The sequence below is a fragment of the Melospiza melodia genome, unplaced genomic scaffold (assembly GCF_035770615.1).
Source record: "Melospiza melodia melodia isolate bMelMel2 unplaced genomic scaffold, bMelMel2.pri scaffold_35, whole genome shotgun sequence".
NCBI classification, from domain to species: Eukaryota; Metazoa; Chordata; class Aves; order Passeriformes; family Passerellidae; genus Melospiza; species Melospiza melodia.
The window spans coordinates 2,676,297-2,690,335 of record NW_026948670.1 but is presented as its reverse complement, the minus strand read 5'-3'; the positions used below and the strand labels follow the sequence as shown (position 1 = coordinate 2,690,335).

The 14,039-nt window shown below is 48.6% G+C and overlaps 1 protein-coding gene across 1 annotated transcript; it reads left to right on the top strand.

Moving 5' to 3' along the window:
* Positions 1-3,937: 3,937 nt before the first annotated feature.
* LOC134434391 (uncharacterized) lies at positions 3,938-10,143 on the top strand. The gene is made up of 2 exons (XM_063183055.1): positions 3,938-7,497; positions 8,345-10,143. The coding sequence occupies exon 1, from the start codon at positions 6,297-6,299 to the stop codon at positions 7,353-7,355; it is 1,059 nt and encodes a 352-aa protein (XP_063039125.1). The 5' UTR covers positions 3,938-6,296; the 3' UTR covers positions 7,356-7,497; positions 8,345-10,143.
* Positions 10,144-14,039: the final 3,896 nt, after the last annotated feature.

Genomic DNA, 14,039 nt, shown 5'->3' with positions numbered 1-14,039 from the left:
GACAAAGTAATGTTGTTTTTTGTCAGAAATCAAAATTGACCGTAGATAAAATGCCTTGAATTTACTCTTCCCACAAGTCACTTGTGATGGAAAGGCAAATAAATCCCAAAATTTTATATACTTACAATAGAAGCTATTTTGTGGCAAATCCAAATTCCTTTGGTCCTGCACAGATCCAGCTCAGCTGCTGGCACATTCTAAAAAAAGAAAAGTGGAAAATAGGCCCAATATGGATTATGAAAAGGAAGGGGAAGCTATGTGTAGCTGTCACAAAGGTGACAGGGACAAAGAGAAAAAATTATTCTAACATTTGGAAAAGTCCCCCAGCCTGTGAAACAGACATCCCCTGGAGCAGGGTAAGTGTGACATTGTCCCCTGTGTGTGTGGCCTTTTCAGAGTGGGGGTTTTACAGCTGAGCCAGTTTGGGTAAGGGGGGTGGTGTTCACCCCCTGAGCAGGGATTACCCCACTGTTTCAGGTTGCCATGCAAGATGTAACCAAATGCATGTTTTCAATCCCCACCTTCAGCAACTGCTATAAACAGGTGGGGCAGTGTTCTTTATCTCTTCCATGACTCAGCCCTGATAACGCCCTCCAGGGGAGATATCTTCTGTCAATGGGCCATTGAGTGTCACTGCAGGACTGATAAAATTCCATCCTCCCATTGTGGGATGCTCCACCCAGGGGGAGGATCCAAGCATTCCTACCTGGATATAAGCTGACGCTTTGCTACACCAGGAGCAGCTTGCCTACTGAATTCCCAGAGGACAAGAGATCCCTAACCACCACTGGACATCCAGAGGAAGACCAGACCCTTCTACAGGATCACTGCTTTGACAGAATTGTGTTCATCTCTCCACCAGGACTGCACCACCATTTACTGGGACTGCTGCCATCACCCTGAACAACAGGGTGTCAGGTTATATCCTGACTCTGTCAGTTTAAGGCAGTGTTTCTGTGTCATTGCCTGGATCCTTATTTTGTTACTGAATTGGAATTCTGGCTTAGACTCTTCCTCAGGTTTGCCTTTAAATCAGTACAAAACTCATTGTACTCATCCCTTGTTTTCCTCCCTTGTTTTAGGAATATCCCGTTCCTAAAACTTGGCCAGATGGCGGAAGACACCTCAAGGCAGATGAGGATGCCCCAGGACACCCAGGCAGGTGAGGAGGAAGTCAGTGCCCCTTTCCCCCTCTCTCCTGCTCCATCTCCCAGCCCAGAAAATCCCCTCGCTGCAGGACATCCCTGCTGCCAATGCCATCCTGCTGGGGATGCACTGGGGGGATCTCCTTCCCCTTCCCTCTGGCACGGAGGGAAATCCCATCCTGTCCTTGTCCTTCCTCCCCCAGGGAAGGAGCTGAGGATCAAGATCAGGGACGACAAATCCCCACAGCACAACCTCATGGAAGAGGCCGGTTTGAGTGGCTCCATGGGAAAAGAATCCAATGGGGAGGAAAAGCCCTGGAGATCCCCCATGAGGAGGAGGGGCTCCAAACCCAGCCCAGGGTGCTCTGAGGAGGAAAGACCCACCCTGAGCCAGGAAGGTGGACAGAGCTTCAGCCAGAACGCGGAGCTGGTGGTCCATGGGCAGCTTCATGATGGGCACAAGCTCCACAAGTGCTTGGAGTGTGGGAAGAGCTTCAGGCAGAGCAGCACCCTGATCAGCCACCAGAGGATCCACGCTGGGGAATGGCCCTATGAGTGTGGGGAATGTGGGAAGGGCTTCAGCTCCAGCTCTGCCCTTGTCATACACCAACGCATCCACACTGGGGAGAGGCCCTACGAGTGTCCCCAGTGTGGGAAAAGCTTCACCCAGATCTCTGTCTTAACCAGACACCAACGGAGGCACCTGTAAGGGTAGCTCTGCCAATGCCCCAATGGAGGAGGACTTTTGTGCACTGCCCCAACTTCATCCATAGTTGGAGGATCCATGTTGGGAAGAGCCCTGGTGATCCATTTTTCTTTCTGATCCATGCTAGGAAGACACCTGTCCCTTTTCCTGCCTCTGCCTATGACATGATGTGGGATGGAAGAACATGAGGGTCTGGCAATGACAGTGTCATTACATTCACTCCCACCTCAGGTCATTGCCAGGGACAGGAAAGGGACTCACTCTCTCTCTCTCTCTCTCTCTCTCTCTCTCTCTCTCCCTGAGAAGAAGGGTGTCCTTTCCAGGCAGGAGGAAATATGTGGCCAGGCAGACCCAGTAAGTTGTGTTTTAGTTTTCCCTGTAAACAGTTTTATTTATACACTCTGTTATCAAAATTGTTTCTGTTCCATTTGTTCCTTATCTCATTGTTGTTCCCAATAAATTGTTCTTATCCCAGCCCAGGATCTTTGCCTTTTGTGCTTTCCATGGGAGGCGGGAGGGCAGCGAGGGCAGCGTGGTTTTAGTGGAGCAGGAAATTGCGGAATCACATTCCTGAACCACAGCACGTGGAAACCGAGCATCCCAGCTGGTGCCAGCCCTGGTGGCCATGGCAACAGCCTTGGGAGCGGGTCCCTGGCTGGGGCTGTGGGAACCTCTTCCCTCTGGTGCCCAGGGACAGGAGTGGAGGGAACGGCTGCAGCTGAGTTGGGGCAGGCTCAGGTTGGATGTCAGGAAAAGGTTTTTGCCCAGAGGCTGCTGGGGCCCTGCCCAGGCTCCCCAGGGAAGGGTCCCAGCTCCAGGGCTCTCTGAGCTGCAGCAGCGTTTGGACAGCGCTGCCAGGCCCAGGCTGGCATTGTTGGGGTGTCCTGGGCAGGGCCAGCAGTTGGACTGGAGAATCCTGATGGGTCCCTCCCAGCTCAGCCAATTCTGTGGTTCTGGGATCCCATGAGCCTGGGGATGGGGCTGCCAATGGTTGCCATGGCAACGGGCTGTGGCTGCAGGCCTGAGCTGGTGTCCATGGCAACCACCCCTGGCATGGGGTCTCCATGGAGCTGCCGAGGGACTGAGCATAGCAACAGGGGGCTGGTGATGGTTGCCATGGAAACTGACCATAGCAACAGGGAGCTGGTGATGGTTGCCTGCTTAGGATCAGATTTGTCACAGGCCCTCGGAGGGGTTCCATGGGGACTTTCCAGGAATCTCCAGGCTGTTCCAGAGCTGGAATGTCACAGGCACAGACAGGAGCTCCATGGAGACCTCCCTGGGCTTTCTGGGGATGGTAAAGAGCCCTGTGGTCAGAGGCAGTCTCAGCCATTCCATGGTGACATCCCAGGGGACCTTGTGCTGCAAAGGCACCAATCTGCCACAGACACTCACGGGGGCTCCACGGTGACATCCCAGGGGTCCCCAGGCTGCCAAAGGGCCAGGATGTCCCAGACACTCACAGGGTTCCTGTCATGGGCACAGTGGGAGCTTCAGGCAAAAGCTTTATTTCTTTATTGGAGAAACTCCTGCCGAGACGTGAGGTGGAAAAATGACACTCGACAGCCACCATGATTCCTCAAACTTGTGCAGGGCCCCAAGAATTCTAAAATTCCTTCTAAGAGAGGAGTCTGGGAGTGGCTGGATCGAAGCCCACCCCCAGTCTTTCTCAAAGTTGTAAAAGATTGGACATTGGAATTGGACTTTAATGCTATTTGTCCCACAGGATAAATCATAGAATACCAGATAAATTTACATTAATACTGCTCTGATTTTTTCTGATCATGATTAGACAGAATGGTTTATTTACACCACAGAGTAAATGAAAAAAAAATGAGTTATTGCTGTAGTCTTAGGTGGTCTGGACAATACCTTCCCCGAGAGTGTCTTGTGCCAATGGGTAGGAACCACGAGAGCACCAGCACACAGACACACTGTAGAAGTCCATCCGAAAATCCTTCATTTTTTGCCTCACAATCATCATGAGAAAAGACTACCAAAGGGTTAAAACTGCTGAGCCAGTTGGGAAAGAAAGTCTCCTGCTTATCTAGTGTGTTCACAAGTGATGCTTGCAGAACACGCCATGCTGTACTCGAAGGGGGCATGCTGCCCTTTTCTGGAAAATTGAACTGGACTTTCTTCCAAACTCCTGACCTGGCTGGACTGAGCTCTGGGGTGGCTCCCCCCCGCTCCATGAGAAGACCCCTCTCGCCTGTCTTCAACCACCGTGACAGACCAACCGAGATGCGAATCCCCTCATCAAGGAACCAAGAACCCCTCTGGCACCCTATTGGCACCCCCATGGCACCCCCCTGGCAACCTCCTTCCAGAGACTGGGACTGTACTCCCTCCCAACTCAGGGAGGGGGAAAACTTAACGTACCTGTGAGCATTCAGCCATGAAAACAATGGAACTGTCTCACCCCCTCCTCCTGTTCCTATTCTTCTCCCCTCCATGGAAACCTAATTTCAGCCACCTTCCCCCAACCAAGAACAGTATATATATTGGGGTTCGGTTTCGACTGTCCTCTGAGATCTCCCCAAGACGTGTACCAGCGAGTTTCGGCGGCGGGACCCCGAAGACATCACGTTTTGGTAGCTATACCCCATTCCCTGATCTTCTTTCCTCCCTTTTTCCCTTGTCCTACCCTTCTCTTCCCCAGATTCCCTAACCAAACGCATATTTAGCTGTGGTTATAATCAATAAAATTGCACCTTGTTGATTTGTTACTGCAAAACCCCTGTGCCTTTTGTTGGTTATTTTTGCACCCAAAAATCATTCATCACCCGTTCATTTCGGTGGACCTTCACATAATTGGCATCACAGACAGGATTTCCAGTAGCCAGTGAGATTTTGCAGGTAATGTATAGTCTGTAACCTCTCGCAGACTGCAGACACCAAAGCCAAATCTCACACTCGATTGAGCGCTCAGGCTCCGGAATTGACACAAAAGATTTTTTGGTGCAAAAGCAGGGGAAATTGTTACTGTCACTTCTGTTACTTATCTTACCGGCACTGACACTGACACTGATACTTCTCCCGATCCTGATATTGATGCTGCTACTGATATTGATATTGATATTGATACTGTTGTTGTTGTTGTATTTGAGCTGAATGTGAACCTGTTACTGTTGTTACTGCTGTATTTGTGTACCTGGACTGTCTAAAAGGGAAGGGACAGACCTGAGAAATTAGACAGATATTGTCCCTTCACCTACACAGGGGAGTGAGGGGCAGCCCAACGAGGCTGAGTGGCTTTCCCCCTGTTCTAGGTTCTGGTCCCCTCACAAAGAAAACATTTGTGTGTGTGTGTTCATGTGAGTGCGTATCTGTACTGTCTGGGAAGGAAGAGACAAATTTGAAGCAACCTCACAGAGCCTCCCAGACTGATTCTGTCTCTTCAACTACCCAGGGAAGCAAGGGGACAGTGGAAAGGCTGTGTGATTTGTGTAACTTAAGTTAACTCCCTGGTGTAGCTTTGGTCCCCTCACAAAATGACTAAGAACTTCAGAGCAAAAGGTAAAGCTGAATTTTATGCTCTGCTTGCTAAATACAATGCCACACCTTCTCCAGGGGGAGAAGAATGGGCAAACTGCAATTGGGTTTAACTTAGAAAATGTTATTGATAGAATATTTTCTTTGCAACATGAATCAAAATTTAAACTGGGCACAAATAAAACCATCCTCTGCTCAGTCTTGGGTGCCTGCCTCACAGCAGCCATAGAAACTCGCTTTAAGCGAAAAAGTGAGGAAAATGCTATCATAGACTCCCTCCAAAACCTAGTTGAAGTTTTGCAAAAACAATTGGATGAAGAAAGAAATGTAAATATCTTGTTACGGACTGCCCTGAGAGAGGAACATGTTAAAAATTCACAGAACTCTGATTCCTCAAAAGAAACAGAGGAGAAAGAAACTCCTCACACTAGTCAAAATTGTTCTCAAACAGAATTAACCCTGATGAAAAATTGCGGGAAACACTGCTGTAACAACATAAAACCTCTAATTAAAACAGAATGCAATTATATCAATAATGAAGATCTAAACCCACACAAAACCACTAAAGAAATCCCGTACACTGCTACTGAATTAACAAAACTTGCAAAGCAGTACGGGCTTCTCCCTCAAAAATCTGAAACAGAACACATTTGTCAAGTGTCTCTCACTGGGAGAGATCAGATTCTTTTGTCAGAACAAGGAGCCGGTGGGTGCTGGGGACATGGGGTGCTTCTAGCCACAGCAGACAGATGCATCCCATGGTCCCTAACTCAGCACACAGCTCTTTGGGCAGGGGGTTCAACCCCTTGGGAAAAAGAGACCCTTTGGTCGGTACCCCCGACTAACTCTGGGAAAACATTCACAAATCCGGCTGCCTGCAATTGATTAATGAAAAGAAATTAATTCCCGGTTTTGAATCTCCAATCCTATCACCTGTAAAGCCTGAAATTATGACCTCTTTAACTCAAAGGCTTCCGGGAAAAATTAAACCTACAGCAATTCTCCTTCAGAAAACCATAGTAGCTCTGTCTCCTATAGAAAGACTAGATAAATTTCTTAGTAACCAGAATGACCCTTTTGTTCTCCTTTATGACTTGCTGAGAAAAAGAATCAAATGGGATTGGACTTCTTCTCAGAAGGAAACATTGCAATTGCTGATTCTTGAAGTGACAGCTCATCAAGCACTGGACCCTATCTATCCTACAGACCCCTTTCAGGTGGAGTGGGGATTTGCCTCCTCACAACTTTCAGTACACATTTGGCAGCAGGGTCCTGAGGGTCTGAAAAAGCCTGTTGGTTTTTATTCCTGTGGTTTCAAAGATGCTGAGAAAAGGTACACTACCTGGGAAGGGGGAGTGTTTGTGGTTGGCTTGGCTCCCAGGGAGGTGGAGGAGAACTGGGCAATCCAAGAAACTGGGAGCTTGGGTAGCAGCCAAAATAAACCTGCCTCTGTGACTAAAGCAACCCCTCCTCTCTCCCCCGCTTCTGCTAACAGAAAGGAACAAGACAATGTCCAGGTTGGGGAACTGTTAACTGTTTGGAGCATTTTCCAAAGTGAGGGACAGAATTGCTTTCTTGTCTGTATTAACACCAAGTCCTATGCTATGTTTATATTTGGGTTGCTCCACGCTGATGCTTTTAAAAGAGATACAGGAGATAATACTGTTAAAGCAATGCAGGGATGGTTTGGAATTTTCCTAAAGCCACAGGAAATTCAATCTGATAATATTTCTCACTCTACTGTCAAAGGTGTGCAGGATTGGGCAGAAGGTGAAAAGATTAAATGGATTTCTCACGACTCTCACTATGGATGGGGGGCAAATGAGTGTTCCAAAATCACTGCTTTTTGCCCAACAGCTCCAAGCACAATTCCTTCACTACAGAGACCAGATGATGATTTCAAGAACCCAGCACATTACCCTGGACAGCCTGTTTTTGGTGGACCCCCCGCTGCTGTAGGGGAAGTACCACTGCTGTTCAAAACCTCTCTGACAATTCCATTGTTCTAACTTTTTCTGCCTCTTCGTGGCAGAGTCTGTTGTGTTTACTTTTTCAGAAGAACTCCAAGGGACATGAAGACCTGATAAACCATGATAACACTAGTGATGGACAACAGAAATAATGCTTTCCCCTCCTTTATGTTAACACCAGGTGATGATAGTATACATGACATGTAAATTAACTGAACTTGAATAAATTGGCTGTCACAATTAAAGATTTGATCAAATTACAGCAACTACTGCAGTCATTCTTATTGGCTTTGTGAACACACCAGTGGCTGCTATCAAGCATATTGCCAAATTGGGAGAAAGTAAATGTAAATGATCACAAATTGGTAATTGATGCACTTGGTGCTACACAAAACAATGTTTCTTTGGCTCTCAGCTGTATCCAGGCACAATTGTGGGTGCAGTCAATTTTTGCTTCAATTATAAGAGAAGGTGAAGAAGGCACTTTTCTCACTGAAATTCGGAAAATAATTTGGGACAGTGCCACTGACTTTGAAATAGAATTCCAATCCTGGTGGAACCTAGTGAATTTTGACCTGTGACGTAATTTTAAATACAACGACAGTTTTTTTTTTAACTATACAAAATGCCTCAGAGTATTTGATTTTCCCTGTTCTAGCATTAGAACTGAATTATGACGGTGCTATTCTCTATCTTTCTGAACATAGAGAATGGGCCTGTCAAATTGGTAAGAAATGGCAAACTGTTGATTTGGAATCTTGTATTGCCCGAGAACAACAATGGTTCATCTGTGAAAGCAATGAAATCATAGTTCAAGACATTTGTTTAGACATAGAGCAAAATATCTGTCATTTTGAGATTTGTCCTAATGAGGCTTTTGAAACAATTCATAGGCAATACATGTGCATGTTTTAGAACTATTTGTGATTTTTTGCTCATATAAAATGTTATAGTAGATACAAAAAATCATTCAAATTTCTATGCTTGTAACTTTACTAAGATTTCAGGATGTGATTTTTCTTTTGAAGCTCCAGTCAATTCTCACTACCTGTGGCAATCTAACTACACACTGATTCACAAACTGATGTCTACTCCTATTGAGATGAATCTCACTCTGGTAAAACAACTGCTGCTCCATCAGAACTTGGTTGAAATCCTGGAGAAGTTCAAGGAAAGCGGACAAGAGACCCGGGTGACTGTTCATCACGATGTAAGACAGATACACCGTGTTATGGAAAGGGTGGAGAAAGATGCCGAGCACAGGTGGTGGGATACTCTTTTAGGTGGTCTCCTACTGCTACGAGTGTCTTGAACAGTGTGTGTCATCCCATTGTTATCCTTTTGATTTTAATTCTGTTTGGTTTCATTTTATCAGCAATCCTAGTCGTTATGAATTGGAAGATGGTGAAACAGCTGACAAGATTGACGTCTATAGTTAATGCACACAATTTGGCTGATGTCCCCTGCACTGTGGAAATCCCCGAGACATTTGACACAAAGCAATTATGAATTAAGCATATGTGTTTTAGAGTAATCCTGATTTTCTTTTATGATTTTGTGAAAATTACTTTTGATTTTTAGTGAATTGTTTTAGAAAATTATTTTAAAGTTAATGCTTGTATTATGATTTATTACTTTTGCTGTTGATTATTTGTGATTTGTTTTAACCATCTCTTGAAATTGTTATAAAAATAATATTGTTAATTAATTAATTATTTTTTGAAATTGTTATAACAAGAATATTAATTAATTAGTTGTAATTAATCAAACACTTCTGAAAAATGTTATGATAATCAATATTAATTATGTTTGTTTATTGTCTCCCTTTTTTCCCCTTCTTTTTCCTATCCTTTCTCTTCCTCCTTTTCTCTTTTCTGTCTCTCTGACATACTGTCTCTGCTTTTCCGGGTATGCTACCAACGTACGGCAAGACTGATCAGCGACACTCCAGAGCCCTGCTGACGAAGATCCCTTCAAGACAATTGTGAGTCACGGGGTCGTGTGAGAGTCTGTCCAAATTTTCCCTCATCTGCCTCACGATCGTCCTTGGGAGACCACTGAAGAGAAGACCCCCTTATTTAGAATCTGGCTCTAAAGGAGAAAAGTCACATGCCATAGGCCCTGAGACCTGAAAGCTCAGTGTTGAGCTATTGTTTTCACAAGTGTGTTTGCTTTATGCTAAGAAGAGAGCACCGTGCCCCGTTAGCAACAATAGCAGCTCTGGAAGCTGTCCCACCTCTCGGCCTGGCTGGACTTCTCCTGATTTTCAGGTTGTCTCCCACCGAAGACCCTCACCTGTTTTACAACCACCGTGACAGACAGACAGAGATGTGAGAAGCTTTTCAATCAAGGACTGAGACATGAAACTCCTAAAAGGCCCCTCTGCTCCTTCCAAGGACTGGGACTGAAACCCCCAGCCCGGGGGAGGTGTGTGGGGGAGGCAAGCTGACCAAAGCGAGATGTTTGCCTGCAGATTGTGACCACTGGAGAAAGAAAACAATGGCTCTCATTTACTGCTGAGAACATGGACTACCTGTTACATCTGTTCCCTATTGTATCTTTTCTCCCCCCCCCCTCACAATTTTCAGTAATAAAATCCTCTGAGTTAGCTACAGCCTTTGAGATCTCCCCAGTGTAGCAGGCGGATCCTCGGCTGGACTGCACCAAAGGACTTCGTCTCTGCGTTGGTAGCTATATCCCCTCTCTCTCTCTCTCTCTCACCACTCTTTCTCTCTTTCTCTATCTTTTTTTCTCCCTTAATCCCTCTATCACATTTTTGCTGTGGTTATTTCAATAAAACTGCATTTGATTTGATTATCACTGCAAACCCTCTTGTACCGTGTTGGTTTTTGCACTCTGAGATCATTCCTACGAACCATCAGGTCATCTGTCTACTAGGACAGACCCTGACATTGGAGAGACATTTCTATGAGCTTTTTCGATGGGCAAAGTTCTTTGGGTTTTTCACGAATGTGCTCTTTGCCCTTGATACGTTCGTATGGGAAAGCATGGAACCCATTTTCCAAGCCATTTTGAACCTTGGATTCGGGTTCCCCCGCATGGATCCAATGTTCAGGGCACTCTTTCCGGTTTTGAAAGAGAGAGCGGCTGCCTTTCCCTGGATTGCTGACTGCAGGAGGCAAGCCCTATTCCCCCGAATTCTCATGGGAGAAGTTCCTTTTGGGGGAGATGATCTGCTGCTTCCCAGCCTCCCTGGCTCGCAGCAGAGGGGTGAAGTCTTGCCCGCAGCCAAAGAAGTTTTTCGCCTGCATTTTCGGAGCATGCTCAGATGGAGCCACTTTTTCCCTCCTCCGTTGCTCTCAGAGGGGGTTTGAGTGGGCTGAGCCGCCCCTGGAAGCTCGGCAGGCATCGCCCCGTCCGGCCTCTTGGACCCCGCATCGCTCAGACCTGGGGGTGGCATCGGTGCCTGAGGTTCCGCCTCCCGAGTTTGTGGGGCTTCCCCAACCCTCCCCACGGGTGCGGGCGCTTCCCCACGTGGCCTCTCCCGCAGCCGTCCCTCCTGCAGAGCCTGTGGGTGCAGCGGCCCCGCCTGGGCTTGAGAGCTCAGAAACACCGCTTCCCGCGGCTGCACTGGTGTTGCAAGGCAACAGCGATCAGACACCGCTTCCGCCGCTTCCCGCAGCTGCGCCGGTGTTGCCAGACGATGCACTCAGTGACAATGGCAGTCACCGTCAGCGTATGTCCGAGGCTGCGCCGCCTGTGGATGCACCAAGAGCCGGCCCCATGTGGGTCCCTGTAGCCCCGCTCGCGGTGGCCCTGCTTTCACCCTCAGCGCCGATGCCGGAGGTGTCAGTTGAGACCAGCGACCCAGTGCTGCCGCTGTCAACCCCCCTGCAGCCTGCTGCAACTGCATTCTCTCTGGCCTCGCCCCCCCACCAGCCACCCCAGCAGTTCTGCCGCCTTCGGGGACTCCGTCCTCCATGTCTGCGTCAGAGGCTGCCCGGGAACTGGCAGCATATCCGAGCTCAGACCGTCCCATGCCGTTTGCCCTTGCAACAGCGGTTTCAGCAGCTGGCCTCTCCTTCCGTGGAGGAGGCATGGCTCAACAGCTGAGTGCGGGAGCAGCCCGGCCGCCATCTTTCAAGCTCAGCGTTCTTGGCGGGTTGGGGGGTGTTTGGTCGGTTGTTTCCCCTTGGGGGGTGCGAATCTCCCTGCCGTCCCTCATGCGCCCCAGCCGCAAGGGGGAGAGGGGTCCTGATAGTTCTGCCTTTGGTCCCCAGCCCAGACGGGGTGGGGGTGGTAGTGGGAGGCAGATGGGGGGAACACCTTTTGCATTTGCATTGCAGAGGCAGAGGGAATGGCGGAAAGCCATCATTGCTTGTTTTCTGTGGGGAACAAACATTCCCAGACCCGAGAAGGAGATTCTCAGGACAGCTGTCCCCTCACTGCCAGCATGCATCAGTGATTTTGGGGGGAAGGATGCGTTTGGTCACTTGTTCTGCCATTGCACTGGCAGTGTGGTGCTGGGCTGTGACAACACAGAGCCCGCCTCGCAGACCGGGCCTGGGCTGTTTGGCTCGGTTCCCTGGGCCAGGGCCACTGCCCGGCCGGCTGCTGGGTTTGGGGGCTTTGCTTCCCCCGTCGGGACCTGGACCACTGTTCTGTGGGACAGGTCTGCGGTTCTTGATCCTTCCACGTGGGCCAGGGCCCACTCAGGGCCTCTCAGGCTCCTCTCTGCTGCTGCTGCTCATTCCGGAAAAAAAAAAAAAAAAAAAAAAAAAGTTGAAAGAGCTAGTAGCACCTCAAAAGCATTGAAGAGCCAAAAATTACAAGTAGTTCAATAAAGGAGTGTGGCCGAAGCATTAAAAAATTTTTTCTCAAGATTGTTTGGTAACTGTCAATGGATTTTTGATAATTATTGATGATTTTTCTTCAGCAATTTGTTGTTTCAGGATTCTGCAAGCCTGTTTCAGGACCCAAAGGGACTTTCAGAAATGTCAAAGAGGAACATCTTCAGTCGATGGACTTTCTCCTGTAACTCAGCTGTTTGGAGTTGAAGCAATGAATTTCTTTGCATTGTTTAAGCATTTTCTTATGTTGTAAGATTGTTTTAGTGATATGATAGAATTTTATGTTCTACAAGTGAAGAATTTCCCTGATCATTCCACATCAGCACTTGATTGAGGTTTTTCATTGGCAACAGATAACCCGTCAAGTGTTTGTTCTTTCTTCTGCATGGGTACAGCAGACAAAATGACAAACACTTTTCTTTTTAATTTAACTAAAATAAAAAGGGTGATATGTCACAGACATCTTTTATGAAAAATCCTTTCCTTAGGATTTTTCCTCCTGAGAAGCTGAGAGGCCTCAGGAACAAAATGTAAACAATGGTTATCTGCTGCTGTGGAATGCAACAGGTGGATCTTTGATTGGCCCATGTTGGTTGTTTCTAATTAATGGCCAATCACAGTGAGCTGGCTTGGACAGAGAGTTTGAGCCACAAGCCTTGGTTATCATTCTTTGCTATTCTATTCTTAGCTAACCTTCTGATGAAATCCTTTCTTTTATTCTTTCAGTATAGTTTTAATATAACAAATATAATTAAATAATAAATCAAGCCTTCTGAAACATGGAGTCAGATCCTCGTCTATTCCCTCATGCTAAGACCCCTGTGAACACGGCCACGGTGACAGGCTGCCAGGGAGACAGCGTGACCGGAGCTCCACCACCCCTACATGCCGGGCACAGTCGAATCGGGGGCATTTCCGTGGCATCCCTGCCACACTTCCCCATCCCCCCTGCCGACCCCCCTTTGTCACTCCCTCAGCGTGGGGGACTTGGTGCCACTGCAGGACCCCTCTCTGTGCCATCCCTGAGGTGGCACCTGTGCTTTTTGTCACCACCACCCGCCAATTTGTCACCAGTGCCCCAAAACAGGGGGTGGCCCACATCCTATGGTGGGGGAGAAGGGACAGCAACATTTTTGGTGTCTCCCTAACTACTTCCATCCCCCCAAGGATGCTCTGTGACTCTGCACTGCCCCCCCCCCGCCCCCCGCCGCCCCTACCTCCTCCTCCTCCTTCACCTGTGCCCCAGGAGGTGATGCCACTGCTCCCACTGGGGACGTGCCAGTGACACCGAGGGGACCCCCCAAAGGGGCTGCAGGGTCACAGTGGCTCCTGGAGTGACAGCTGGTGGCTCCTGCAGTGACAGCTGGAGGTCCCACCATGCTGTGGTGACAATTTGGGGGGTGGGTGCTCTTTTTGGGGTTCTCCAGGGTCGGTCCCAAAATCCCCTCCCATCACCTCCCCAGGCCTCGCCTCAGTTTCCCTCTCGCTCTGCAGGGACCATGTGGAGCTGATGTGATAGCATTGGATTATTTGGGGGGATTTTGGGTTGGGGGCTACTGGGATGGACTGGTGGGACAGTGGGATGGGCCAGGCTGTGGCCAGGCTGGTGGTCATCTGGGCTGCGGGCAGGCCAGGCTGGGGGGCTGCAGGGCCAGGGGCTGTCCAGATCAGAATCCAGCTGGGATCCATGGCTCGGATGTCCATCTGGACCAGTGTCCATCCAGAGTGGGATCATGGTCTGGTGTCCATCTGGACCAGGGTCCAACCTCTCCTGCCCCCATCCATCCCATACTCTCCAGCCAGGGCCACTTCTCACTGCAGAGTGGACAAGACCCTCGGTCAGTGCCAAGATGACCCCAAACCCCGTCCCAGCAACCCTGCCACACCACCCACCCCGAGCCCCAGTGCCACT